Source organism: Zosterops lateralis, assembly GCF_965231275.1.
Source record: "Zosterops lateralis genome assembly, chromosome: 6".
NCBI lineage: Eukaryota > Metazoa > Chordata > Aves > Passeriformes > Zosteropidae > Zosterops > Zosterops lateralis.
In genome coordinates this window covers 58,603,714-58,628,900 of record NC_139761.1, presented here as the reverse complement: position 1 = coordinate 58,628,900, position 25,187 = coordinate 58,603,714, and the positions used below count along the sequence as shown (strand labels likewise).

The 25,187-nt window shown below is 48.7% G+C and overlaps 1 protein-coding gene across 3 annotated transcripts in view; it reads left to right on the top strand.

Moving 5' to 3' along the window:
* The first annotated feature begins 346 nt into the window (after nt 1-346).
* Nucleotides 347-25,187, top strand: part of DAGLA (diacylglycerol lipase alpha) — a 56,686-nt gene continuing 31,845 nt past the window's right edge. For 2 of the 3 annotated variants that reach the window (XR_014590288.1, XM_083862971.1), the window contains exons 1-3: nt 347-422; nt 2,394-2,483; nt 24,493-24,631. Coding sequence is in view for 2 of the 3 variants with exons in the window: in XM_083862971.1 (XP_083719097.1) it covers nt 24,537-24,631 (95 nt within the window). In the remaining variant the exon portion in view is untranslated. Of the gene's footprint in view, nt 423-2,393; nt 2,484-8,982; nt 9,085-24,492; nt 24,632-25,187 lie in introns of those variants that run through there. The other variant, XM_083862972.1, reaches the window with a different exon arrangement.

The window sequence follows — 25,187 nt, the reverse complement described above, 5'->3', positions numbered from 1 at the left end:
CGCCCCTCCGGGCTGCAGGCCCGCGCCGCCCCAGGGCTCTGGATCCCGCGGGAAGCGCGGCGTTCCCGCCGGGAGGGCCCCGCTCCGTGTGGCCTGCGCCCCGTGGGGAGCGGTGGGTTTCCACCTGCGCCTCTGGAAAACCACCATCCTGCCCCGGGCAGGTGCGAGGCGTGAAGGTGATCCCGTCGTTTGGGATTCGGAATCCTGCGGTGGGAGGCGGGAGCGGTGCTGCTGGATGTCCAGGGAGGAGAAGCTGCGGTGTGGGTGTGGGTGTGACACAGGGATTCTTGCTCCCAGCTTTTATTACTTCCCGCAGGGAATGGTACCTGACTTGAGCAACGCGGGCGGATGCTGAGCCGTGGCCATAAAATTCCCAGATTTAGGATCGCTGGCAGCTGCAGAAGTGATATATCCTTATGAAAGTAAGGGAGATGTTGCTCCGAGATCTCGGAGCTGGGATGCTGCCAGCCTGTTCAGCCAGAATTCCCGCTGTGCCCAGTTCTGGGAATTAGTACCTGCTGGTGTATTTGGGACGGGCTTCAGTTGGCACTGGGAATATGGGAATGGGGATTGCTGAGCCTGATGCTTGCCGTGGTCCTTAGAGCCTGCTCCAGGTGGGAAATCACAGTGATTCCCAAAGGTGGGATGTGTAAAATTGGGATGTGAAAGCAGCAAAACTCAGGGGAATGGTTTTAAAGGAAAGGAGTATCCCAAGATGGGAATATTCATCTCGCCCCTGGATGAAACTTAGCGGGGATGAGTTGCTGCATCCTCCTGGCTGGACAGGAAGAAGCATCCAAGTTTTTGTGGTCAGGCTGAGTGTTCTTAAATGGGAGATAATGAAATTGTGGGAAGTGGCTCTTGGAAAGCCTCGGACTCTCCGTGATTCTGGCATTGGTGTGGCTGAAATGCGTATCCTGTGGATACCGCTGTAAAAAGCTTTCCAAGGGGGAAACCTGAGCTGGAGGAAGGAGTTTGTTGTGTCAGGTGTTGGTTTTCAGGGTCATAAAAGTTGCACGGGGTCTTAAAGCTGCTGGTGAAATTCCAGCAGTCCCAGCTTGGAATGGGAATGGCTGAGGGGATCGGGAATGCCCAACAGGGACAAGAGACTGGGAAAAGCATCTGTTACGTGGTAAATGATACAAATAACTTGGAATTTCTGGAGTCAAAACCCTTCGGCGAGGGACAGGATAAAATTCCCCCTTTAAATGGGAATTCAAATCAGAAATTTGGGAGTTGGCAGCTCTGCTTTCCAAAATTTTACTCCAGAAGGTCACAATCAGGGATTTAAGGATATGGACTATGTACTGCAGGTACTGATTTTTTCAGAGCTGACCTAAAAAAACCCCAGATTTGACCCGAATTCCAGTTTAAATTAAGATACTTAGTACTTTTTGCCCGCTACCTGCACAGCCAGATATGAGTCCTGGAGACAGGGAATGCTGTAAATCCCTGGCAGCTCCGTGGTTGCTGGGAAAAGGGCGGTGAAAAAACGGGAAACTTCTCTGGACTGTGTCCACCCATTCCCTTTCCAGAGGGCTGGGAAGGAGCAGTTGTGCAATGATGGGATTTAAGGGAAGTGCTGTGCTAGGAGGGGAAGTGAAAAGGGTGAAAATGCTCCTCCCAGTGACCAAAAATGTGGGGGTCTGAAAAAAAAAAAATCCTAGGTTTTGGAAATTTGTTAAAAATCCCAGGACAAACAATTACAGCAACAACAACAACAAAAAAAAAACCACAAACAAAAAACCCCCCAAAAAAACCAACCAAACAAAATCAACCTTTCTTGAGTGGTTTTTGGTTTGGTTTTTTTTTGGTTTTTTTTTTTTTTTTTTTTTTTGGACTTTGTGTGGGAATCTCAATCCTGTTCCTTGTGCTCTCCCTCCCCTTAGAAGTTAATTAATTGCGAGCTGGCTGCTCCAAATGAGGTCACTTGGATTTCAGAGCTGCCGTATCATTGTATGGATTTGCAAAATCAGGATTTAAGGCTTGAGTACCTTAGAAATTTTTCCTTAAAGTGGCATAATCGTGGTTTTTGAGGGTCTTTTCCAGGCAGCTGGAAGGATGTAGGGAAGAAAAGTGTTCAAATCAGAGAGTGTAAAGCTTGGGGTGCTGCTCAGCTTTGGATGCTGAAGAGTTTGGAGAAGCTTCCAGTCATTCCCAGGCCTAGGCGTCACGTATGAAACTTCCTTGGACTAAACCAGGAGGAATTCTTTTCTGTCCCAAACATCCCTGTCCTGTCTGAAGGCTTTTTTTGGGGGGGGGGGGAATTAAACCTTTATACCTCCCCTAGGCCACACAGTTATATTTTGGGGAGCCTGCACCCTGCTTTTCCTCTGCTCCCATTCCATCTTTCCCAAATAAATGACCCTTGGTTCCACCTCTGCTCCCGACAGTGATCCAGCTGATGAATAAGAACACCCTGAGCTGGATTGAGCCCTGGAGTTTGAGGAATTTCCAGTTAAAGGTGCAGCAGTTGAGATGGGGTGAGTGAAACCATTTTAATCTGTTCTTGGAGCTGCAGGACTGGAGTTTTTCAGGAGCTGGGAGTGGATGAAAGTGGCCTTTGTGCCATGAAGTGTGACAAATGGACTTTTGTGCCATCTGCGGAGAGCGCCGGGATGTTTATTCCTGCTGGGATAGATGGGAGTCAATCAGGCTCTTCACTCCAGGCCAGTTTGAGCTGATATTTTTGGTATTCCGTCCATGATGTTGTTCATTTAGGTGTGTTTCTGTACATTATTGTGTGGATTTTTAAAGGGGAAATCGGGGAAAAAATCCTTGAAAATTTGCCAGGTGCAGCACCTGCCCAGCTTGGAACTTTGAAAATGGAAGAAATTAGAATGGTTTTCCAGGTTGTGGTAAGAAATGGGAAGGTTTGCCCTGCTGAGGAATATCATGCCCTGGAACATGGACAAAAATGCTGCTAGACCCTAGCAGGGGTTTTGGATACAGGATGTAATTCCCACAGAGTTTTAGGAAAAATGTGCCCTGTAGCTTCAGGCATTCCTTCTTGCTCCTTTTTTTCCCTTTCTCCCCTCCTTCCAGTGGAAGGCACATGGATCCCTTACCTCTGGATCTCTTTGGAAAGATGAAATAAAAAAGCTTTGGATTATTTTCCTCTTCCTTGCAGCAGGGGCTGGAAATCCTCATGGCAGGCAGAGACTGTCAGGAATTCTGTCCTGGGTTCTTAATCCAGGAGTTTCTTCTTTAACTCAGATACTTCTTTACCTGCCCTTGTGCTCCGGCAAGATCCCTGAAAATCCTCATCCTTCCCTATCCATTGGCGTTTCTCCCTCTCTTTGAGGAGTCTTCTGAACTCCTCTTTGAAGATCTGTGGAATTGCATGAAAATTCCTGGCTTTTCATTCCCTTCCAGCTGAGATTTTGGTTCCTGTGTGTTCCCTTAGTGTGGAATTAAAACAAGTGTGTTCCTCAGGGATGACTTTGAGCTCAGTAGAATTTTTTTCCCTGAAAACAGGATACAAGATGTAATTTAGAGCCTTCCATTCCAAGTTTTCCTGGTGTTTTTCACTTGCCATTTCGTTGGGAGTCAGTGGCAAATACCCCAGTGCAACTCACTCGTAGCCATCAGTAAATATGAAATGCGAACTTAAATGAGCATTTTCCATGACTTTTTTCCTCTGGAGCGTGTTTCCTTGGGATTTCTTGGCCTGGAGGTTGTATTATCACTACAGACCTGAGTGATCCTGAGTTTAGATTCAGACAGGCTGCAGGATAGAGTCCTTATCTTTGTTCTTTGGGAATAAAATGCTGAATCCCTCAGGCCACCTTAAAACATTTGAACTGGATAATGGGAAGAAACAGGAAAATTCAGGACATTCCTATTATAGTTCAGTGCAGTAAATAGAAAATGGGGAGGTTGGGATGGAATTCAGCCCTTTCTTCCCTGAAAAGTGCTTTACTTCCCTGGAAGATTCCCATTTGGATGTGTCCTGCTGCCCCACGTCTGCTGGAAGTTGGAATTTCCACAGCTCTGCATCCTTTGGGATGAAATTTATCATTCTGTCATGGCTTGTCTTTGCAGCCCAGATCCCTGGTGTTGACACAGCCCTGGGTGTATTTTTGGAATATGGATGTCAGCTCCAAACTGGGAGCCTCTGGAGACCTGTCTTTTCCCATTGGGTCTGCTAAATGATCCTGCAAATTGGTACTGTTTTCTCCCGTGGGAAATGAACTGTTTCACCTCCCAGAAAATCAGAACAAGGCAGGTGCTGCTTGGGAGTTTCCAGCATCTCAGCCAGCCAGGGATTGTCCTGAAAAAATTGTATCCTGCTCTGCTTGGCCTGTGGTTAGAATCCTGGTACCCTGGAATGGTTTGGGTTGGAAGGGGCCTTAAAGCTCACCCACTCTCCCAGGCTGCTTCAAGCCCCATCCAGCCTGGCCTTGGACACTTCCATGGATCCACAGCTTCCCTGGGCACCCTATTTCTTGGTGATATCCAGATCCCATAAATGTTCTTCCTTTTACCTCTGGGCCACGTATAGCCTTTGGAAACACATTCCCCTTTTTGTGACTCTGTTTTTTTTCCGGCTGATTCAGTTGTTTGTCACCATCTCCATGGCACCAGAGCATCCGCTAATGACAACCAGCATTTCCCTAAATGAGAGCATTCAGGGATGAACTGGATTTTTCCTTGGAGGGGGGAAAACATATGCCCTGTCAGAGGAAGGAGAAAAACTTCCCATAAAAGCAGGAATTTGTGATTTGTGCTGCTCATTTTCTTCCCTGGTTAGAGTAGGGAATAAGGGAAAAATTCCTGGAGAGGTTCTGTGCTCTGTGGGATTGCTCTTCCTGCTACCTTTGTCGGTTTTGCCTTATTTTCTAGTGGAAAAAGAGGCATCCATGTTCCAAGACTGTAAGGATTAGAGCTTTCCTCAAAATTCACTGACAAATCCGGGGGCAAAATTCCCTTTTCCTTTGTGGAATTGTGGTGTTAAGACCTCTGTGGGAAGCCACAGGCTTCTTTGTCTGGAAAACCTTTTTCCCCTATAAATTTTGTGAGTATTCCTGGATCAATGTATTGCTTTTGGAAAAGAGTCTTTTGGCCTTTATAAAAAAGGGGATCATGTTTTCTCCCTGAGCTCATTTGAACACCTCCAGTGTCATAATCAAATTTAATTCAGTAGGAAATGGGCACATCCCCAAATCCAGTGTTATCCGTGGTTATTCTAAGGCCTGAAAGAGCCTGAGATAAAGAGATTTGTTGCATGTAACTCTTTGCCTTGTGGAATCCCAGCTGGCAAGGAGAATTTCGGGATTCTCTGGGGCCTTGCTCTGACTTTGTGTTCCCCTTGGATGAGGGCAGAGGAATGAGCAGAGGCGGGCTGGGAGGTGGGAAGCACGTGGGAAGCTGCAGAAAATGCTTAGGAATGGGCGGCTGAGTAAGTGTGGAGCCTCTTGGGAATACTGGCAGAGTCGGTGAAATTCCCTTGTGAGGTGAGGAGCAGGAATTTGGGGAGGGAAATCAGGAACATGCCGATGTTGGAAGTTTCTCTGTTATCTAAGATGTGAGTTTGCAGGATGTGTTTTATCCTTGAGATAAGGAGGATTGGGGGAACTTCTCATTCCCTGCAACTCCATGGCTGGATGTGGGAGCCAGGTGAGATTGGGCTCTTCTCCCAGGGAACAAATGACAGGACAGGAGGAGGTGGCCTCAAGTTGCATCAGGGGAGGTTTAGGTTGGATATTGGGAATATTTCTTTGTGGGAGGGCTTGTAAAGCACTGGAAGATGTTTCCCAGTGCACGGGTGGAGTACCCATTCCTGGAGGGATTTAAAATCCATGTGGATGTGGCACTTGGAGACATGGATTAGTGGGTTGATTGTTGGATTTGATGATCCTAAAAGTCTTCTGTCTTTTTCAACCTTAACAATTCCATGATCCTCTATGTGCAGGCCAGGCATTCTGGAGGGGTTTGATGTTCCCAACTCTTCATGCCATAACTCATGTTTTGTGTCCATGGATTTGCTGGCTCCTTGGGTGTATGTTCCCTGGACTGACCTGGAACCTTGGTTTCCAGCCATTTCTGGATAGGAGCTATGAGGATTCTCACGTTTACCCTTTATTCCTTGGGTCACACAAGGTTTAGTTTGGTCCTCAGGGAAATGATCCCACCGGATTTTCTTTCTCTTGGGGGGTGACAAGACAGGGAAGTGAACTTTGGCAATTGCAGAATCCACAAGCCCAGCAAGGACTCGCAGTTCCGGATTTTTGGGATACGCCGAGGGGGTTCAGGCAGCAGAACTGATCCAAGGTGGCTTTTAACGACTCCGGGCTCACCCAAACCCTTCTGGCTCAGGAGAGCGGAAGGGAATGCGCTGTGTTTGTTCACTGGATGCTCATCCCAAGGGTGGGATTAGTTCAGTGTTCCGTGGCAGCTCCGACCGGGTGGACGAGGTGCCAGGGAGGCGTCACCTGGGCAGGCTGAGGAAAAGGTGGAGCTGCCCAAGGGAATGTGGGAATCTCTCCAACACAGAGGATCCTCAGCCTGTTGATCCTCTTAAAATCTTGGGATGTTGTGCAGTGGACAAGTCAATCATAGGATATCCCAAGTTGGAAGGGACTCACAGGGATCATCCTGTTGTCCTTGGTGTTCCCAGGTGCCGTTGTATTTATCCTGTTGTTTTCCGGATGCTGTCCTCATTATTCTTTCCTTGTTAATTCTTAATTGATCAATACTTGGAAGCAGGATAAGGATTGAGGAGAATGAGTGGCACTTCCCACTGCTAAGAAATGAGGCCTCTCATTCCAGGAAAGCCCAGACAGGGATGGTTTTAGAAAACTAGATGGAATGGGAAGAACTCATCCTGGTTCCTGCTCCTATAGCTGCAGGATTTTGCCTTGTGTGTGCCAGAGCTGGGAAATGCCACCCTTTGGAGTGCAGAAATGTGTGGAAAGGTGTGGTCAGAGCAATCCGGAACCTTTTCACCTGAGAGCACCTGATTTATGACACCAAAATCCCAGTGTTAACGTGGATTTGTTTGGTGAACTGCTTGGCTTCAAGTTCCCTGGGGCTGGGCCAAAACACTCCCTCCTGCCTGGCATGGAAAACACAGCCCTGGAGCCTCTGCTCCGGAGCACGAGGGCTCAACGTTCCTGAAAAACAGTGAGTTGGCTTTTCTGTTCTTCCAGCAGGTGCTGTTTGGTTAAACCTTAATATTTAGGGAAGTTTGTTGGGTGGAGAGTGGGAGCAAATCCCCTTTTCCTTCTGGAATGCTTTCACCATTCCAGTGTGTCAGGGCCTGGAAGTTTTACATGGATAGGATGAAAGCAGATGGAGCTTCTGCCTTGGTGTCTGGAGGTACAAGGTACAAGATGTTGTGCCAGAGGGTGGGATACTGGAATTCCTGGTTGTCCAGGCCTGGAGAAGCGGGAGATCCTGTTCCCAGACAACGTGATAATTTGTTTTCTTTGACCATTTGTTTGCTATCCTGGTGTTTGCTCAGCTCCTTACACCTGACTGCAAGGGTTTTCCAAGCAATTTGCATTTCAGATTGGAGTTTTTGTTGAAACTCTGGATTTTTTGAGGAGAAAAAGTGACAAATCACATCGGGAGAGAGGAAAAGGGAAGAATTTAGGATTATCCAAGACTTGGTGACTTTCAGGGCTCTGGCTGCCGCTCCTTTTTTGGAGAAGAAATGAGAGAAGTGTTCTTTTACCTTTCCCAATATTTACAGTATTCTCCTGCCAAGGCTCCATTAGACATTGCTGGTCTTGGAAAAAGAGATGAGGTTGGAAGTTCTCATGTTCCTATGGGAACAGGGAATTTCAAGGCTTGGAGTTCTCATTTTTAAGGAGATTTATCAGAAAAGGTGGGAAAGGGATTTAATTTCTGGCTTAAGTGGGAAATCAAGATTCCTTCTCTCCTGGTTGGCTCCTGACTCTGAGTTTTCCCATTCCAGGCTGCTCCATGGCATTGGCCTTAATTACAAGTTGGATAAAGAGATGCCTGAATCCACCCTGCTGTTGTATTGCTGAAAACAGCAGCTCAGAGCTCCTTGTTTTAGGGAGGGGGGCAGCAAAAAGACCACCCTAGATTTGGAATGCTTGTGGAACAGAGTTAGGAACCCCCTTGGGATGAGTTTTCCAGGCTAAGCTGTTCCTGAATCTGTTTTCCCCACCTTCTTGGAAATAGCTAAGATGTTCAGGACAGGGAAATCTTTTTTTTTTTTTTTTTTCCTTTCTCTCCAGTGCAGCTGTTGTTTAAGTAGCTCCCAAGGAATAGGGGACTTTGCCCAGTCCTGTCTGCATGTCTCTTCCCAGGAATATCACTCCATGTGTGTTCAGAAAGGTTGGGAGAGGGAGGAAATTTGGGAAAATATCTGTGTTGTGTGAGGGAAGAGGAATTGCAGTCCCAAAGTTTGCTAGGAAAATTGAAATGGGAAAAAGATGGGAGGTCAATTAAGGAAGAGCTGTGGCTTTAAAACAAGTTTCTAGCCAAATCCAATGGAAAACAGGCCCCTGCTGTGGGATGAGGGCTGGATTCGGTGTGCTGGGGTCATGACTGAAGCAGCTGTGCAGTTTTTTTCCCTGTGGGAGCTTCCCAAGGGCTCTTCTGCCACTACACCAAGACTGGGTGGTGGTCAGCACATCTGGGACTCCTGCCTGAGGGATCCAATCCTTTCATTTGTCATAAATCTGGGGTTTGGGACTTCTGCCTGAAGGTTGTCATCCCTTATTTTGTAATAATGGAGTTGTCTTTTCTTTCCCCCTAAATTTGGATTTTCCATTAATTAGTGGCTGTTATTAATTATGACTTGGTACTTTAATGCTTCAGTTTTCCATGTTTCCAATGCTGTAGAATAGAATTTGAGTTCATCCATCCCTTTGGAGGACAGGGAAGTTTCGGCTCTCTGGTTAAAGGGGAGCTCTGTCTTCCTTGGAGCCTTTTTCCTTGGAACTATTTTGGGAACATGATTTCATCTTCCTCCTGGAGCGGGGGAAAAGCCCACCCCAGAAATGTGGGGGATTCAGAGCTTCTGTTCTTCCCTGCAGAAAAATCACAGAATTGTGCCTCAGATTTCCCTGAAATGAGGGTGTTGGAACGTTGTAGGAGGGAAAAGGGGTGAGTTGTGTGCTGCTGGTGGACGGATCTGTGTTCTCCAGAGGTCACTCCATGCTGGCAGCCTGGAGCAGGAATGGGATTCCTGGGTGCTGGCAGCTGAGGGAGGAGTGTTAAAGAAGCAGCTCCTTCTAGCTTCTTCCAGTGATTCCAACCCCTTCCCTCCTTGTTTTCTCTTGGATGTTTACCTCTGGATTCTTTGGCTCTCATCCTGGTAAGGCTAAATCTGTGGTGGACTTGGGAAGAGCTGGATGAGGGTGGAGGTGAGATTTTATCCCAACACATTTCAGAGCCTGGATTGTCCTTCCCTCCACTGCTTTCCTGGTGGAAACACGGAATTTTCCCATTTTGCTGTGTTGTCTCCTTCCTGGCTATCAGGGAGAGGAGGAGGGAGAATGAGAAGAAGGGATGTGTGGGCTGCTGGTGCTGGAATTTAAAACCTCCTCATGGAAAGGCACAGGGTCATCCCAATGTCCTTTTTTCCTTCTCCAGCTTCAGGCTGGCACCTGGAACACCTTGAAAATTCCAGCCAGGAACTCATCTAACTGAGGGGGGTATTATTCCTAGTGTCATTCCTTAATCTTATTCCTTTACTCCAGAGGGATCATTAGAGCTCTTTTTCTGGACACTGATCCCAGCTAGGAGCAAGGAATATGATGAAGGGAGGAAAAAAAACTGTGGACATTGAGTTTTTCCAGCTTAAGGAATGCTTGGGTTCATCCTGGCCTGGACAATTCCAAGCTTGGATGCTGGGTATTCCCCAGGTCTGTCTGCTCCACTGTTTCCCTCTTTGCAATGAAAATAAAACCCTTAAATATCCATGGGATCTTGAGGTTGCAAAAATGGGAATATCAGCAGTTGGAGACATTGATTTCTTTTTTCCCCACTGGAGAAGGTATGTTGTCTGTGAAATGTGGGAAAGACTGTAAGGATCATGGCTGGGAAGGTGTGTGAGAAGCTCCTGGAATTCTGGGAACTGTTAGGAGCACTCAAGAGATCCCTTCTCTGAGAGACCTTTGGAATTCTCTTGGTATTTTGGAAAAACATCAAAGACATCTGATGAACCAGGTGACAAGTGACACTTGAGTTGTGCCAGGGGAAGTTTTAGGTTGGATATTAGGGAAAATTCCTTCGTGGAGAGGGTTGCAAAGCATTGGAACAGGCTCCAGTGGTGGAATCCCGATTCCTGGAAGGATTTAAAATCTGTGTGGATGTGGCATTTGGGATAGTGGTGGCCTTGGCAGTAGTGGGGAATGTTGGACTGGATGATCTTGGAGGGCTTTTCCAACCTGAACAATTCCACGATCCATTTGTCTGTGCTGTTGGACAACACAGAAGGTCTCAGCCTTGCATTTGAGGACAGCTTGCCTCTCCCATGGGCTGGGGGATCCCAAAACATCTCCCCAAGGATGCACGTAAAATTCCTGTTATTCCTTATCAAAAAGACTGGGAATATTTTCCCTTACTGCCCCCAAAAGAACTGTAGGAGACCTCAGCTTGTGCCTGTACTCAGAATTTAAGGCTGAGGGAAGGAACTGAGGGAAAAAGAGGTGCAGGATGGGGATGGAGAAGAGTCGGACCTGGGTAGGGATAATTCCTGATCCTTCGGAGCTTGATTATTATTTTTTAATCAGCTGTGTAAATTAAAATATCATATCGCTCCCAGGCCTCTGAGCTCTGATCAGGGATGAGGATTGAAAAAGCTGGAGTAAAGAAATTTTTTCTGGCTTTGGAAGTTCACTTGCCCCAGCAATAATGGAATGAATCACCAAACCCCAACTCTGGTGCCTGTGATCTCTTCCCAGCTGATTAGAACATTCCCCCCAAGAGCTCTTCCAGGCATTTTCTTTTGAAGCTTAATTGAAAAAGCTCTGGATGATTGGATACTTCATGGTTAATTATAAGATAATTAAAGGAAAGCAGGGAAAATCCACACCTGGTCAAATCCTGCCGAAGGAATCTCTGCAAAGGCACTCCAGTTAATTACCAAGATGGCCACGCGTTGCCTCGAAATTGAGAGGAAAAAGGAATTTCTTTTCCAGCAGCCTCAAACTGGGTAGGCTGGGAGCCAGGGGCTTATCCTGAAGTAGATCCCAGTAAATATCTCTTTTCCTTATAATCCTGTTTGGATTATAAATTCAAGTGTGAAATACGTTTGGAATTTGTGTCTGCTGGACGAGGGGAAATGTGGCTCCTCTTGGAGAAATCAATTGCAAAATGCATCCCTGTGCTGTTGGAGCAGGGATCCTTCCCATTTTCTGAGGGTTACCAACTTCCCTGGACAAGATTTGAGCTCAGTTTGTCTTTGGAAAAATGGAATTGCTTTCCTTTGCTTTCTAAAAGCTGTGGAGTTACTGAGTTTGCTAGAGAGGGATTGGGATCACCTGGCTGTGATCCAGGATGTCCAGCAGCCAGGTGTGAAATCCAGGTAGAGCCCTGAGATGATCCTGCTGGGATTTGCTGCAGGAAAGGTGATGCTTTTCCTATGCAATTCAGACATGGATTGAGGACAGGCTGGGATTGCTGGGAAGGTTCAGCCTGGACAAGAGAAGGCTCCAGGAAGACCTTAGAGCCTCTTCCAGTGCCTAAAGGGGTTCCAGGAGAGCTGGAGAGGAACTTGGGACGAGGGCCTGGAGTGATAGGACAATAGGAATGGCTTCCTACTGCCAGAGGGCAGGGATAGATGGGATATTGGGAAGATATGCCAGGTTGGATGGAGTTTGGGGCAACTTGGGATAGTGCAAGGTGTCTGCCTGTGGCAGGGGCTGGCTGGAATGGGCTGAGTTTAAGGTCTCTTCCTACCTCAACCATCTGGAATTCAGGGATAGTTTTAGGAGGAGCACATTCATCTCATTTTCAGGATCCTCCTATCTATATTTTAGGAACCACGTGGTTGATTTAGGTTCTGGATCATCTCCTGCTGCTTCTGGGTACCTCCTGCTGTAGTCTGGCATTCCCCAACTCTGGAGCTGGTGCATTCCCACATGGGGCCAGTTCATCTTTCCTGCTCCCCGTTCCCTTGGGTAGGATTGTTCCCATTTTTTTGTGGTATAATCAATTGTTAGGAACAGTCAGTTCCAATCTGTGCCATTCAGTTCGTGCCTGCACAGCTGCTTGGAGCCAAGGAATGCTTTTCCAGGGGATTTCTTTGGCTGCAGCTCTGCTCTTGTCACGTGGGGTCTCTGCTTCTGCCTCACCTCCTTTCACCTTCCCCTTGTCTGGCATTTCCAAATGAATTCTGGCTCTGGAGCTGGAGGCTGAGAGGGCAGGGACAGTGTCCCTAGAGTGACAACTTTCCAAGCTCCTTCCAAGCTCTGCTGAAGGACTCCCCCATAACAAGGGAAAGCTAGGAAGGTATGGAAACATGGAGAGTGGTGGCAACAGGGAGAAAAATTCCAGGATACTTTGGGTTGGGAGAGGTCTGGAATGTGATCCAGTTCCATCCTGCAGCCATGGACAGGGACACTTTCCACTATCCCAGGTTGCTCCAAGCCGCAGCCAAGCTGGCCTTGGACACTTCCAGGGATAGAGCAGCCACAACTTCTCTGGCAAATTCATTCCATGGGCTCATCACCCTTACAGGGAAGAATTTCTTGCCAGTATCCCATCTAATTCCACCCTGTGGCAGTGGGAAGCCATTCCCATTATCCTGTCATTTCATGCCTTTATACAAAGTCCCTCTCCAGTGATCTTGGAGTCTCTTCAGGCACTGGAAGGAGCTCCAAGGTCTCCCTGGAGCCTTCCCTTCTCCAGCCTGAGCAAGGTCAGTACATCAAAGAGAAACCAGGAGTGTCTTTTAGGGAATAAGCATGGAAACAGGAGGAGATTCCTGGTTCCATGGCTGCAGTCAGGAATGTGTGGCTGTGCTTCCTGTGGCACCTGTGGATATTTGGAGAGTAGAGATGGGAATCAGCAGTTCCAACTCCAGGATCTGTAGTGATGAATCCACAGGGAGAAACAGGCACAAGGAATCTGTGTCAGGAGAAAGTTGGAGTAAATATGTGTGAGTAATTCCAGGAGTCAGAGCTGGAAAACCAGAGGACTGTGGAACTTGAGGAGATGTAAAACTGCCTGAGCTTGCAACTGAATCTCTATCTCCTGGCCCTCCCTGGGGAGCAGTGGGCAGGGCTGGATCTCTGCTGGGGAGGGATGGGTGTTGTGGCTGCCAGGGGAGCACAGATCCTGAGGGCCGGGAGAAACTGTGGATCAGCTGCACGTGGAGGCTGTGGGTGGTGAGGAGGAGGGATGTGTGTGCTGGGATTTGGAAATGCAGCTCCTGGAGTGTCCAAGGAGAAGAGAATGTGGAAAAATAAATATTTTTAAGGCTTAAATATGACACAGGATCAAGGAAGCCTGGGCTTGATTCATCCTTGCTTACATAAGCAAAAGGAAAAGAGGACTCCTGCTTTCCATCGCAAATCTGAGATTCGGGAAGAGTCTGGAGAGTTCAGCTTGGCAGGATTCAGCACAGCATTCCAGTTCTAGGTTGCTCAGTTGTCTTTAGGGAAGCACTGGATGGGTAAGAATTCCTAGGAAAATGAGAAGCAAGCACTTGGTCCGTTGGTCCTAGTGGTTTGGAGAGGTGTGCGACCAACGCTGTTTGTTCCCTGTGGTGATTCCAACATCTTTATCCCAAGCAGCAGCTGGAGGAAAAGCAGGCTGGTAAGTCCCAGGATTTGATTTCCATAGGGTGGGAATTTGGGACTTAGTTCTGTAAGCCTGGGAGAAAGTTGAAGCTACATGTGCTGGACTGTTGGTGGTTTTCCATGTGCTCTTCCTCAGTGATCTCCATGTTCCTAATGGACAATGGGCCTTTTGGGGATCGGATGAGAGAGGAGCTGTTGGGGTGTGGAAGGAGGGAGCTGCTCCTGAGGGTCTCCATGGGGATGGGAATTTTAGGGTCCAGGAGCAGTGGAAGAGATTATTTATTCCTAGGAGCAACAACTGAGGCAGGAAAAGTTTTCCCAAGCTGTAATTTGGGTGAGCTGGAGACCTGGAATCTGCCTCTCCTTTCCTCATTCCCTCCTTCCTTCCCTGCTCCTGCTTTCTTTGGATTTGCACTGTAATTAGCAGTTTTACAGGAGTTGGGGCAGAGCTGGCAGCTTCTTGCAGAAAACTGTTTTCCCGGTGGGAATAAAGCAGGATTCTTCTCCTGGGAATGCTCAGCCTGATGTTTTCTCTTACTACCAGGGCTGTTCCCATGTGTTGAGGTGGAAGTCATGGGTTGGGAGAGGCAGAACCACATTTCTTGGGAAGTTGCAGCTGGAAATCTGGAGCTAGGCTTGAAATGTTCCCTTTGAGCTTAGGAAAAATGGAAAGAGGATGTTGTCCATATCCAAGCCAAGAACATTTCTGGGCTGAACTTCCCACTTCTCTGCTGTTGTGCATTTAAAATTCCCACCTGTGCAGGTGTTCCTGTCCTGGCCCTTCCCAAGACAGGACTTTGGTGTTTGATCCTTGCTTCTGGGGTAAACATGGAAGTGAAAGTGGATACACTCCTGGATTCAGTATTGAAAGAAGCCCTTGGATAGCAGCAATCTTTTGGATGCTGGTGATTAGTTCACAGGATCTTGCCAGAAAAACATGAATTCAGGGTTGGTTCTTTTATCCATAAAAATTTCTGTAGGTTCCTGTTTATTGAATGAGCTTGCAAAAAAAATAACTGATTCCAGGATATCCTGATGTTGGTTTGATTTTCACTGGGGGCTAGGAAAAATCTGGAATTGGGGCCAAGAAGCATATTCTGTTTAATGAAGTGCAAGATTGATGCTTTCCAAGATACTGGATAGTGGGAATCTGGGAGGGGAGTAATGGGAAAAGGCAAAACACAGACATGACATTTTCAAGGAATTCACAGCATTCAGAATATTCCCTCTTGGACATATTCCCACAGGATGAGGTCCTCAAATAGGCTGTTGGTGGCTTCCACTGGAAGTTTCACTTGGACTTTGGGAAGTATGACCTCCATGACCTCATCTTTCCAGGCTGATTTCTAGGAATGTGGGATACAGTCATGTCCTCAGCTAAAGGAAGCAGGCAGGGACACGCTGAGGGAAATAAACAGGCAGCATCAGGAAAATGGGAATAGTGGTCATGTCCAGGTCAGGTTTAGGCGGTTTGAAGCCATTTCCAAGGTTTGTGAGCCTGGAAGTGTCACAGACCCAGGATCCCTGGACAAATTGTATTGAGAAAAGATGCATTTGGGTTTAGATTCCAAAAAAACCTTCCCAGATTGCCCTGATTCCCAGCATTTTTTACTTGCAGCTGGGCATGTACCTGCCTAACCACTTAGTCATGGAATGTGAGAAGAGTGAAACTCCTGGGATAAGTTGTGGGATGTGATGCAGAAAAAAACACAAATTGGGAATGCTGATGAGCAGGGAGTAGAGTAAGAAGCTGCAGACCCTGGAATTCCACCTGTGTCCCTTTCCCCCTCAGTGCCAGGAAGGATGGAAATAATCATTACTTTAAATACCTTAGGATCATTCCTGGGAGATGAGCAGAGCCAGCATTCCCTCCTATGCCAGCAGATGCACGTGGAGGGAACCTCTCCCTGGCGATTCCCATGGCTCCGGAGCCTAGAGCCGCCTCTCCAGCACATTTGTGGGGAGGGGAGCAGGGAAGGAGTGCCAAGGAATGGTGTTGACCACACAGTTTTCCTGAGTTTGGCAGGGATTTTGTGTTCTCCCACTTCTTTCGCTCTCCTCGTGTTGGCAGCGGTGGTCCGGCGCAGCTCCCGGTGGCTTTCCCTGCATGTGACTCATCCCCAGGGAATTCCTGAAGCAATGAGTCAAGTTATTGGGAAAACTGTTTGCCCACTAGTGTAAACTAGGGAGCCAAGGAGCTGCCTGCAGGAAGGGTGAGAGGCATTTCCTTTAGGGAATGGTTTGGTTTCTCCTCCAAGATACCGAAGGCATCGCTTTCAGATGTACTGGAGCAGGGATGCGCCTCTGAATTCAATATCTCACCTGGAAACTTGCTCCTTCTGCTTTTATTCCACCCTTTTGAAAAGGAGGCTGAGCTGATAAGCATTCCAGGCTGGAGTAAAACTGTCAGATAGAAATTTGCCAGGATTGTAGTGGAAAATAGCTTTTCCTAAAGAAATGAGGCTCCATCCAAAATGCTCCTTGTGTAAGTACTGGTCACCTCCTGGATCTGCCTTGGCTGGCTTCATCTAGCCCTTGGAATTTTGGCTGTAAATAACTCAGAGGCCATGTGCTTTCCAACCAGGAATTACCAACTTCTGTGTATAGCTGTGGGATATTTCAACAAAACCAAGGATTGGTGATTCCCAGTAACTATATTCAGGGAGAATGAACTGTTGTTCCACACTGGGGAGCAGATTTGGGATGCTGGGAGATTTATTGCTGTATCCATCACCTCATCCAGGTATTCCCTTTGCGTTCCCTACTCCATTCCAGCCAAGCCTTCCTTGTAGTAGGGGATTTTATTCCCCTGGAGAACATGGAGTTTTATTTCAAATCCCACATTAATTGGGATTTTTTATGTTTTCCCCTGGCAACTTGGCCATTATTTTTGCCAGAGCATGGAGTGGTTGGGAAGCTGCCCATGGGCTCTGCTGGCACAAACTGTGGGTGGAATTGCGGAGCTGCCGGCATTGAGACAAGGATTGGGGGTCGTTTTTAACTCCAGTTCCTGGCACCACACTAGGATTGTGTGGGACAGTTCCTTCTTCACTCCCAGATTCCCAAGAAGGTCATGGCTTCTCTTGTTTCTTGGCCAGGTGTTTCTTCAGGCTTTGGATTTTCCGTAGGCTGATGAGTCTGGAGCTCTGGAGTTAAGGTGTGCTGCTGTTGAGATGAAGGAGAAAGGTCTTGGGAATCTTGGAGGTGTGGGTGAGGCTCTTCCATCCCTTTCCAAGCATTATCCTCACTTTCATTTGGGCAGCTTGAATGTCTCCCTGTCTTTATGGACTTATCCCTACAAACATTGTCCTTTATGCCCAGGTATGGTTGCTGAGGTCTGGAGTTAATAAAGCCCTGTGGATCTTTCACACAAGAAGGACTTGGAAGTGCTGGAGCATGTTCAGGGAAGGGTTTGGAGCACAAGGAGCAGCTGAGGCAGCTGGTGGAGTCAGCCTGGAAAAAAAGAGGATCAGGAGGGATCTTCTCACTCTCCACAAATCCCTGACAGGAGGGTGGAGTCAGGTGGGATCAGGGTCTGCTCCTAGCGAATAAGTGGCAGGATGAGAGGAAATGGCCTCAAATTGCACCAGGAGACATTTAGGCTGGATATTAGGGAAAATTCTTCAGTGGAAAATGTTTTAAAGCATTGGAGAAGGCTCCAGTGGTAGAATCCCCATCCCTGGAGGGATTTAAAAGCCATTTGGATGTGGCACTTGGAGATGTGGGATAGAGGTGACCTTGGAAGTGCCAGAGAAATAGTTGGACTTGATCTTGGAGGGCTTTTCCAGCCTTAATGGTGGTGCTGTGGACAAATCCCGGTCCATGGGGTGGTGCAGGGATGTCACTGGATATCCAGTGGGGAGAACTATTGGGATGTGCAGTGTCAGTGGTTTGTAGGACTGGGATCCCTGGCAACAGTCTCAGAACTGGGCCCAGTTGTTCGGAGGAGGTGCATTCCGAAGTGGAGAATTTCCTTGTTTCTCTTTGATTCAGTGAATCCCTTATCCTGCTTTTAACTGGGAATGAGAGCTGGGAGTGGCACCTTTGGGATTTGTCCACCCTCTTGCAATAAATCCATTAAGATTTGCAAGATAGTCCCATTTTTCCTGACAGCTCCACTGCTGCGGTCAAGTCCATGCCAAGGAGATATATTCTGGAGTCTCCTTATTAAAAATTAATCATTCCCAATGTAACAGGAAAGGGATGTCGTGCATGCTTGAGGGAAATGTGGGATTCATGAGACCTGTTTCTACCCAAGGCAAGGGAGTTTGGAGTTAAGGAAAAAGGGTGATTTAACCAAGGAGAACATGCACCTTGATGTGCTTATGGCAAAGGGGCTTCGGGAAGGAATTTGGGGGAGGAATGAGCTGGGATGGAGATGGATCAATGTGCTGAGCCAGCTGGGAAGTGGTAACAACAGTATTGTGTCCATCACCATTGCAGTTACAAAGAATTTATTCCAGGATTTTGGGGTTAAGCTGGTGGGCCAAATGGGTAAGTTCTTGTTCCCTGTGTTTTGAAGGTCAGTTGATACTATGAGATTATTTTGGGAATTTGTGTCAGTGGGCAGTGCTGGAGTTCCAGATCCAAGCTGATCCCATTAGTTCTGTCCCGATGACATTGTGGAGGTGATTGTGGTGCCATGGCTTTATCCTGAGGGAGCTGCATCCAAAGTATGCCAAGCCACAAGAGGCTGTTAGAACCTTTCCTGTCTCCAAGCTTGATTCCCTGGCTCTGCCGCTGACTCATTTCATTCCTTTCTCCTTGGAAAATGGGAGATTATCAAGGAGAATCGTCAAAGTAGCTGTGAAGATATCCCAAAATTCTAATCCCCATTGATTTTTGCCAGTCCTCCCTGCCTGGGATTTGCTTATAAATATGGCTCTTAAATGTTCCATGAATCCATGGAATATTCCCTAAAGTAGGGATCTGTTCTCTTAATCACCTCCGGTGAGGGCAGAGCCCTCCTCACAAGCTTCCGGCAGCTGCTGTGCCTTCTTCCCCCTGGGAAGAGCTTTCCCTGCAATTCCTGCAGGCACTGCTTGCAGCTGATACTTCCTGCCCCTTGGAAAAGGCAGAAAGGACTTGCCTTCCTTTGGTGCCAATGGGATTTGTCCCCTCTTGGTTTTCAATTGTGGAATGGTTTGGTTTGGAAAGGACGTGGAATGCTCATCCCATTCCACCCCCTGCTGTGGACAAAGATACCTCCCACTATCCGATGTTGCTCCAAGCTTTGCCCAGCTTGGACTTGTCACCTCCAGACTTCAGGCAGCCACAACTTCTCTGGGAAATCTATTCCAGGGCCTCACCACTCTTACAGGGAAGGATTTCTTCCCTATATCCAATCCAAACCCACACCATGTCAGTGGGAAGCCATTCCCTCTTGCCCTGTCACTCCATGCCCTATTCCAAAGGCTCTTTCCAGCTCTCTTGGAGCCCTCTTAGGCACTGGAAGAGGCTCTAAGGCTCCCCAGAGCCTTCTCCTCTCTGGGCTGAGCCATCCCAACTCTCCCAGCCTGGCTCCAGTGCAGAGCTGCTCCATACAAATTCCTCTGGCCAGCATCAGGACATTCTGTATGGATATAATCCCATCCCCCTTCTCTGTGAAAGGCGAGAACAATTCCCAGATTGTGAGGAACCAACTTGGAAACAGAAAGAGCCTCATTTAAAGCCCTTCAGAACAGCTGGATGGGGCCCGATGGAGTTGGATCCAAGCTGGAATTGATGATTTCCGTCAAGTCCAGTAAGTGCTTGGTGGGAACGGGAGGGTTCTGGGAGCTGCAAGGGAATGATCTAGCATGCAGTGGGAAGCCCATATTCCATGTGGGACATGTTGGTGAGGGAAGGAAGTATTTGGGCTGACTTGATGGGGCCAGAATTCCATTGGTTAGGGAAGTGAACTGTCTGTTATCCTGCGGAATGAAAAAGCAGGATGCAGCATCCATGCTGTGCCCTCAGGACAAGTGTCTCCAACACCTGGGCAAGGTGACCTGGATGTGCTCTCAGGGAGAAGGGAAGCACCTCTGCTCTGGAGCAGAAAATCACTCCCGAGGAAAAGCTGCTGTGGGAGCTGCCAGGGCACAAAGCTCCTTTGGTTTTGGTTTTCCAGCTGCATTTCCCAAGTAGTTGAGCTAGGAGCTGGCAGACCTGGGTTTGAACTTGCCAGCAGGACAGCAGGTTGGGACTGGGACATTCCCCTGGTGACATTTCAGCCAGGGAAAGGGGTCCTGGAAGGGGCAGCATTCTGGGAGATGGTGCTGGATTTCTGTGGAACAGCAAAGGGCTCTGTCCTTTAGTGACACCTCCAACCATCCACTGAGACTTACAAATCCAAATTTTTGGGGGAATAGCCCTGAGCAGTGAAGGCAAACATCTGACTTGTTTTGAGGGAATTTCCTTTTCTGAGTCACACTGGAGGACTCTGGAATTTGCAGAGACCAGCTGGAAGAGGGTGCGGGCAGAGATGAGATGGGATTGCTTTGTCATACCTGGGTTTTGTGAAAGTGCCATCAGGTGCCTGAGGGAAAAGGTGGGGAAGGAATATTGAGATAGCTGGGCTTCCTCCATGCAGACTTCCCCAGGGATCTGGCAGAGGGAGAAAAAGCTCCCAGCAGATCCAGTTTCAGCCTGGGTTTGGTCTCCCATCTTTTGTTCTGAACATCAGGTTGGGAACCAGAGGAGGTTTGGGGGTGATGGAAATGGAAATGCTGAGTTAGCCTGTTGATACAGAGATGGGGAATTGCAGGGGGTTGTGAACCTGTGGATGCAGGGATGAGGAATTGCAGGGAGGGAGATTTGCAGGGGGGTTTGAGCCTGTGGATGCAGGGATGGGGAATTGTAGGCAGTTGTAAGCATGTGGATGCAGGATTGGGCATTTGCAGGGGATTGTGAACTTGCGGATGCTGTGATGGGGAATTGCAGGGATGGGGATTTGTAGGAGGTCGTGAGCCTGTGGATGCAGGGATGGGGATTAGCAGGAGGTTTATGCACCTTTGGATATAGGGATGGGGAAATGCAGGGGGTTGTGAGCCTGTGAATGCAGGGATGAGGATTGCAGGGGGTTGGAGCATTAGGCTGTGTGGGTGCCTCGGGAATCTGTGATTCTGGGAGCTTGGAGCAAATCCTGCCTGGATTTGGGTGGAGGGAGTGGGTGCCTCCGGGGGTGTTGCTGTGGTGTGGGTGGGCTCCTGGCATTCAGGATCCAGGCACAGCCTTTTTCCTTCAGCTTTATTTCCTGGTGTACTTCTCCCTAGGGAGGCTCATGTCAGATGGGATGGGCTGTTGGATTAGCCTAAGTCTCCGAGGTTTAGCTGGAATGTTGTCTCACTGTAGCATTTTTCTCCCTTGCTCTTTTCCCTAAGCCTTTCCCTATAGACAGCTAGTTCTCCCCTTCCCCCACATCCTGTCATAGCCCAGAGCATGTCACAAGGAATTAACGGCTGGAAAGGCCGGGAGAGGCTCCTCTGGAACAGTCTCTGCTTTCTGTGCCCGGGGTGGCCCCTCTGTGTGTCCCTTTTGTGTCCCATCCAAGTCCCCTCCCCCTGGCCATTCACTGGAGAGTCCATGGCCGGGAGCCTTTCCCAGCCCGATGCCACAGCCGTGTCCCTGTCCGAGGGCTCCCGGCAGCATTCCCCATTTCTCGATGGGAAGAGGGAGGAGGTTTGTGCCGCTCGAGGGTTTTCCTTCTCTCCCGGCTCCGCATCTCTGACTGCATCGCCCGCTCTCGCTCCCAGTCCTCCTTCCTTCCCACAATCCACGTACAATCTCCTCAGAATAGGGATGATGTCACTTCCTTCCAGAGGGTGCTGGGGGGTGTGGAAGGGGGGAGTCACGACCTCTGGCTCTCGGCATTCCCTGTGGATAAATGAGGTGCAGGGAGGGAGTCGCTCTGAGGATGATGCCCGGCTCTGTCGGCTGGCAGATCCCAGTTCCCACGCCGTGGTTCCCTTTGCCGAGTGGGATTTTCAATGGCTGCAGGAAGAGTTTGCTGTTCCCTCCTGAGCTTGTGATGCCTGTCTCCCTGGATATGCACTTTTCCTGAAATATCCTTCTGGGAGAGAAGGATGCACAGCGGCTGCACCACATGGCATGTAAGATTCCTGCTTCCCTAGACCTTCTCTGGCTCCGAGGGGACTCCTTGTGCATGTGCTTCCCTTATTTCAGTGTTGGGAGCTTGGCTGCTTGTACTGGGATTCAGCTTTCAAGATCCTGGGAATGTTTGACTCTTTCCAGCAGTTTTAGGGGCAACGTGAGGGTTCTTGCAGAGCTGAGGTCAGTGGTCTCGGGGCTGTTTGCTCTCCAACCTTCCGCTTCCTCCCGATTCCTCTGCTGGATCATATCTTCGGCATCTTAAAACACAGTTCCTGGAATGTGCTATGCTGGGATGAAGCTGAAGAGTCCTCACAGTGAGTGATTTTTCTGGTGGGTTTTCCAGTCTCAGGCCTTCCATCATCTCCCTCCTTTCTAAAGCAGGGGCAAAGCCCCAAATCTCCTGGTTTAAATTCGGGAGTCTTTGGGAATTAATTGGGAATGTTCCTGCCCTGGGAGCTTGCTAAGTGGAGTGACAGTTCTACAGTGAGTATTCCCATATGTGACAGCGAGTGACAGGCTTCTCTGCTCCGTCCCCATCTGTTGCCGTGGAAAAGGAATCCACATTGGATATTTGTTACTGTTGTCAATATCCTGCTTCTCAAACTGGGAGAGGGTGGTGGGAACTGGGAGAGCCCAACTGGAGGGCTGGAAGAGTTACGGAAAGCACATTGGCGGGATGCAGCCGAGGGATGACGGGAACGGAGCTGGGCTGAGCAGCGCTGTCCAAAGGCAGCCAGAGAGCTGGAGGTGTATCCAGCGTTTGTGATATCCCACCTATCTCGGGTGGTGAATGACAGGCACGATGGGGCTGGGAGGGAGTCTCCAGATGGCCAGAGGAGTGAAGGTAGAGCTGGAATGTACCCAGTGCTCTGATTATTCTGTGCTGAGGAAGTGAGAATCCAAATGGCATTGGAATTTTGCATTTGCTTTGTTTGCGGAATGGAGCGTTTCCTTCAACTGAGTGACTGGCTGGAAGCAGCCTGTTAACTGTGGAATCTCCTGGAATTTGAGGGTATTGTGTAGGTTTTCAGTAACGGGTGGCTGAAATGGGTTGGAAGATCCATTCCAGTGGCTGTGGGTGTCAGCACAGGAGAGGGAGACTCTGGATTTGGGATGTTCTGGGAAGTGGTGGGGTAACCACACCTGACTGTTGGGTTGGATTTAGTGGGACAGGGCAGAAATTGGTACCATGGGCTGTCCCAAACCCAACACTTTTATTACCTGGAAGGTTCAAATTAGTTTAAATCATGAGCAACCTGGACTGGTGGGAGGTGTCCCAATCCATAACAGGGAGATGGACCTGGATCATGTTCAAGCTCCCTTCCTATCCAAACTATGCTGGAATTCTATAGATGACCTCCCCTTTCTAATCTGTTTTACCCACAGCATTAAATTAGGGGTATCATATCCAAGTGTGGGTTTTTTTGCCTGGTACAGGAAGTATTGCAGTTGATCTTCCCTTGGGAATGCTGTTGGAAATCCTGTTGTAAGTAATGGATGAGGATACTTTGTCCTGACCTGGCAGTTCTCTGTTGGGGTCACAGAGGCAAAAATCCAAGAGCACTTACGGATTTGGAAGTACAGCTTTGGCTGTAACGTGGCCACTGCAGGCCATGGATGGAGCACTCCAGCAGCAGTGCATGGATGTGGGAATTGGGAGATTGGTGGGGTTGGGAACTAAGATGGATCAGCTGGGAGTGCTTGGAGCAGAGAGGCACAGGTAGGGTATAGCATTCCCTGGTGGGACAGGGATTAGGGCGTGGAAAGAGGGACAGGACTGATCCCACAATCCAGAAATCTCTGGTGGCTGTGGGTAGATTGCAAAGACACCATCCTGGATTTGGCAAAACCAAGGAAAATTCCTGGTTGTGGGTCATGTGTTGGGCCAGGAAGGCAGGAGCAGGATAAGGTGTGCTGCCAGAGTCCCTCTGGAGCAGCTTGGAGTACGGCCAGCTGGGATAGAGTGGGATGGCTGTGCTGGAGGAGGTTGGAGCGCCCTGTGCAGTCTCGTGACTTTGCACTGCTCCTGTTTCTATTTTCCAAAGGGTTTGGGAAGCCCTAAAAATAGGAGCACAAACAAAACCTGGGGAAGAACAGCAACTACTCAATCTTCCACCTTGGAATTGGTCGTGCCTGTCAGGGCTGGCGCGGATGCGACGGAGATGTGAAGCTGGCAGGATGTTCCTGTTGGTCCAGGGGGAGATCTCCTAGGAGTCAATATCCTCACTGGAAGTGCTGTTGGGAGCCAGTCCATAGTTCCCCAGATGCTGCCACTTACTTGTTAATGGATACTTTGGCTTCCTGAGCCAAGTGGGGGTGAATTGTTGGACAACAAGAGCCTGGCAGCAGGTTTGTTGATGGAAAAACACAGTAATAGTGTTTTCCAGAGATCTGAGGCCAGGATGACCTGTCCCAAATCCCACAGTGGCTGCTCACCATCACAGCCTAACAGGATTCCAGGTAATCCCATGAAGTGGAGCTGGATGAGTTACACACCGGCTTCACCTAATACTTCCCACTCCTTTAACTCCCAGCCCTCCTTTCTGAGCATGCTGTGCCCCCTGGTGCTGGAAGGAAGGAGCTCTGGGATAAACCAGGATGGCTCCCAAGTTGTGGGGCTCTCCAGAGGGGACTGGAGAGGGTTAGCAGCAGCTTTGCTTTCATTGTTTTCCAGGAGGTGAGTGCTGTGCCTGCTGAACTTCCCAGGACCCGCCAGCCATGCCAGGGATTGTCGTGTTCCGCCGGCGCTGGTCTGTGGGCAGCGATGACCTGGTTCTGCCAGCTGTCTTCCTCTTCCTCCTTCACACCACCTGGTAAGTGAGAAGGGCACAGGGATGCTTGGAATTCACCCAAGAATTCTTCTGGCTATTCCTGGCACGGCTGGAAATTCTTCCTGCACTTCTACGTGGGGCTGGAAAGTTTGGGTGGGGCATTCCTGATGGATACCAACTTTTCCAGCTTCTGTTTTTGTAGCTAAGCTCTGTTCCAAGTTCAAGCCTAGGTCTAAAGAGCCTAACCAGTGCTCCTTGTTACCCTCCTGTGCCACCCAAGATTCTCCACTGGAATTTAGGGCTGTGCTTCTGTACAGAAACTCGGGAAGAACAACCATGGAATCCTGGAATGGTTTGGGTTGGAAAAGACCTTAAAGACCATCCAGTTCCAAACCCCTGACATGGGCAGGGACGGTTAGCACTATGCTGTTCCAAGCCCCATCCAACTTGGCCTTGAACACTTCCAAGGGATGTGGTAGCCACAACTTCTCTGGAGTGGCAAATCCCATGGGATAATGTGGCATGGATTAAATGGTTCAGATGGGGATAGCAGGGGCTCTGGATGGCTTATGGGGATTTGGGGCCCCAGTGAAGATTA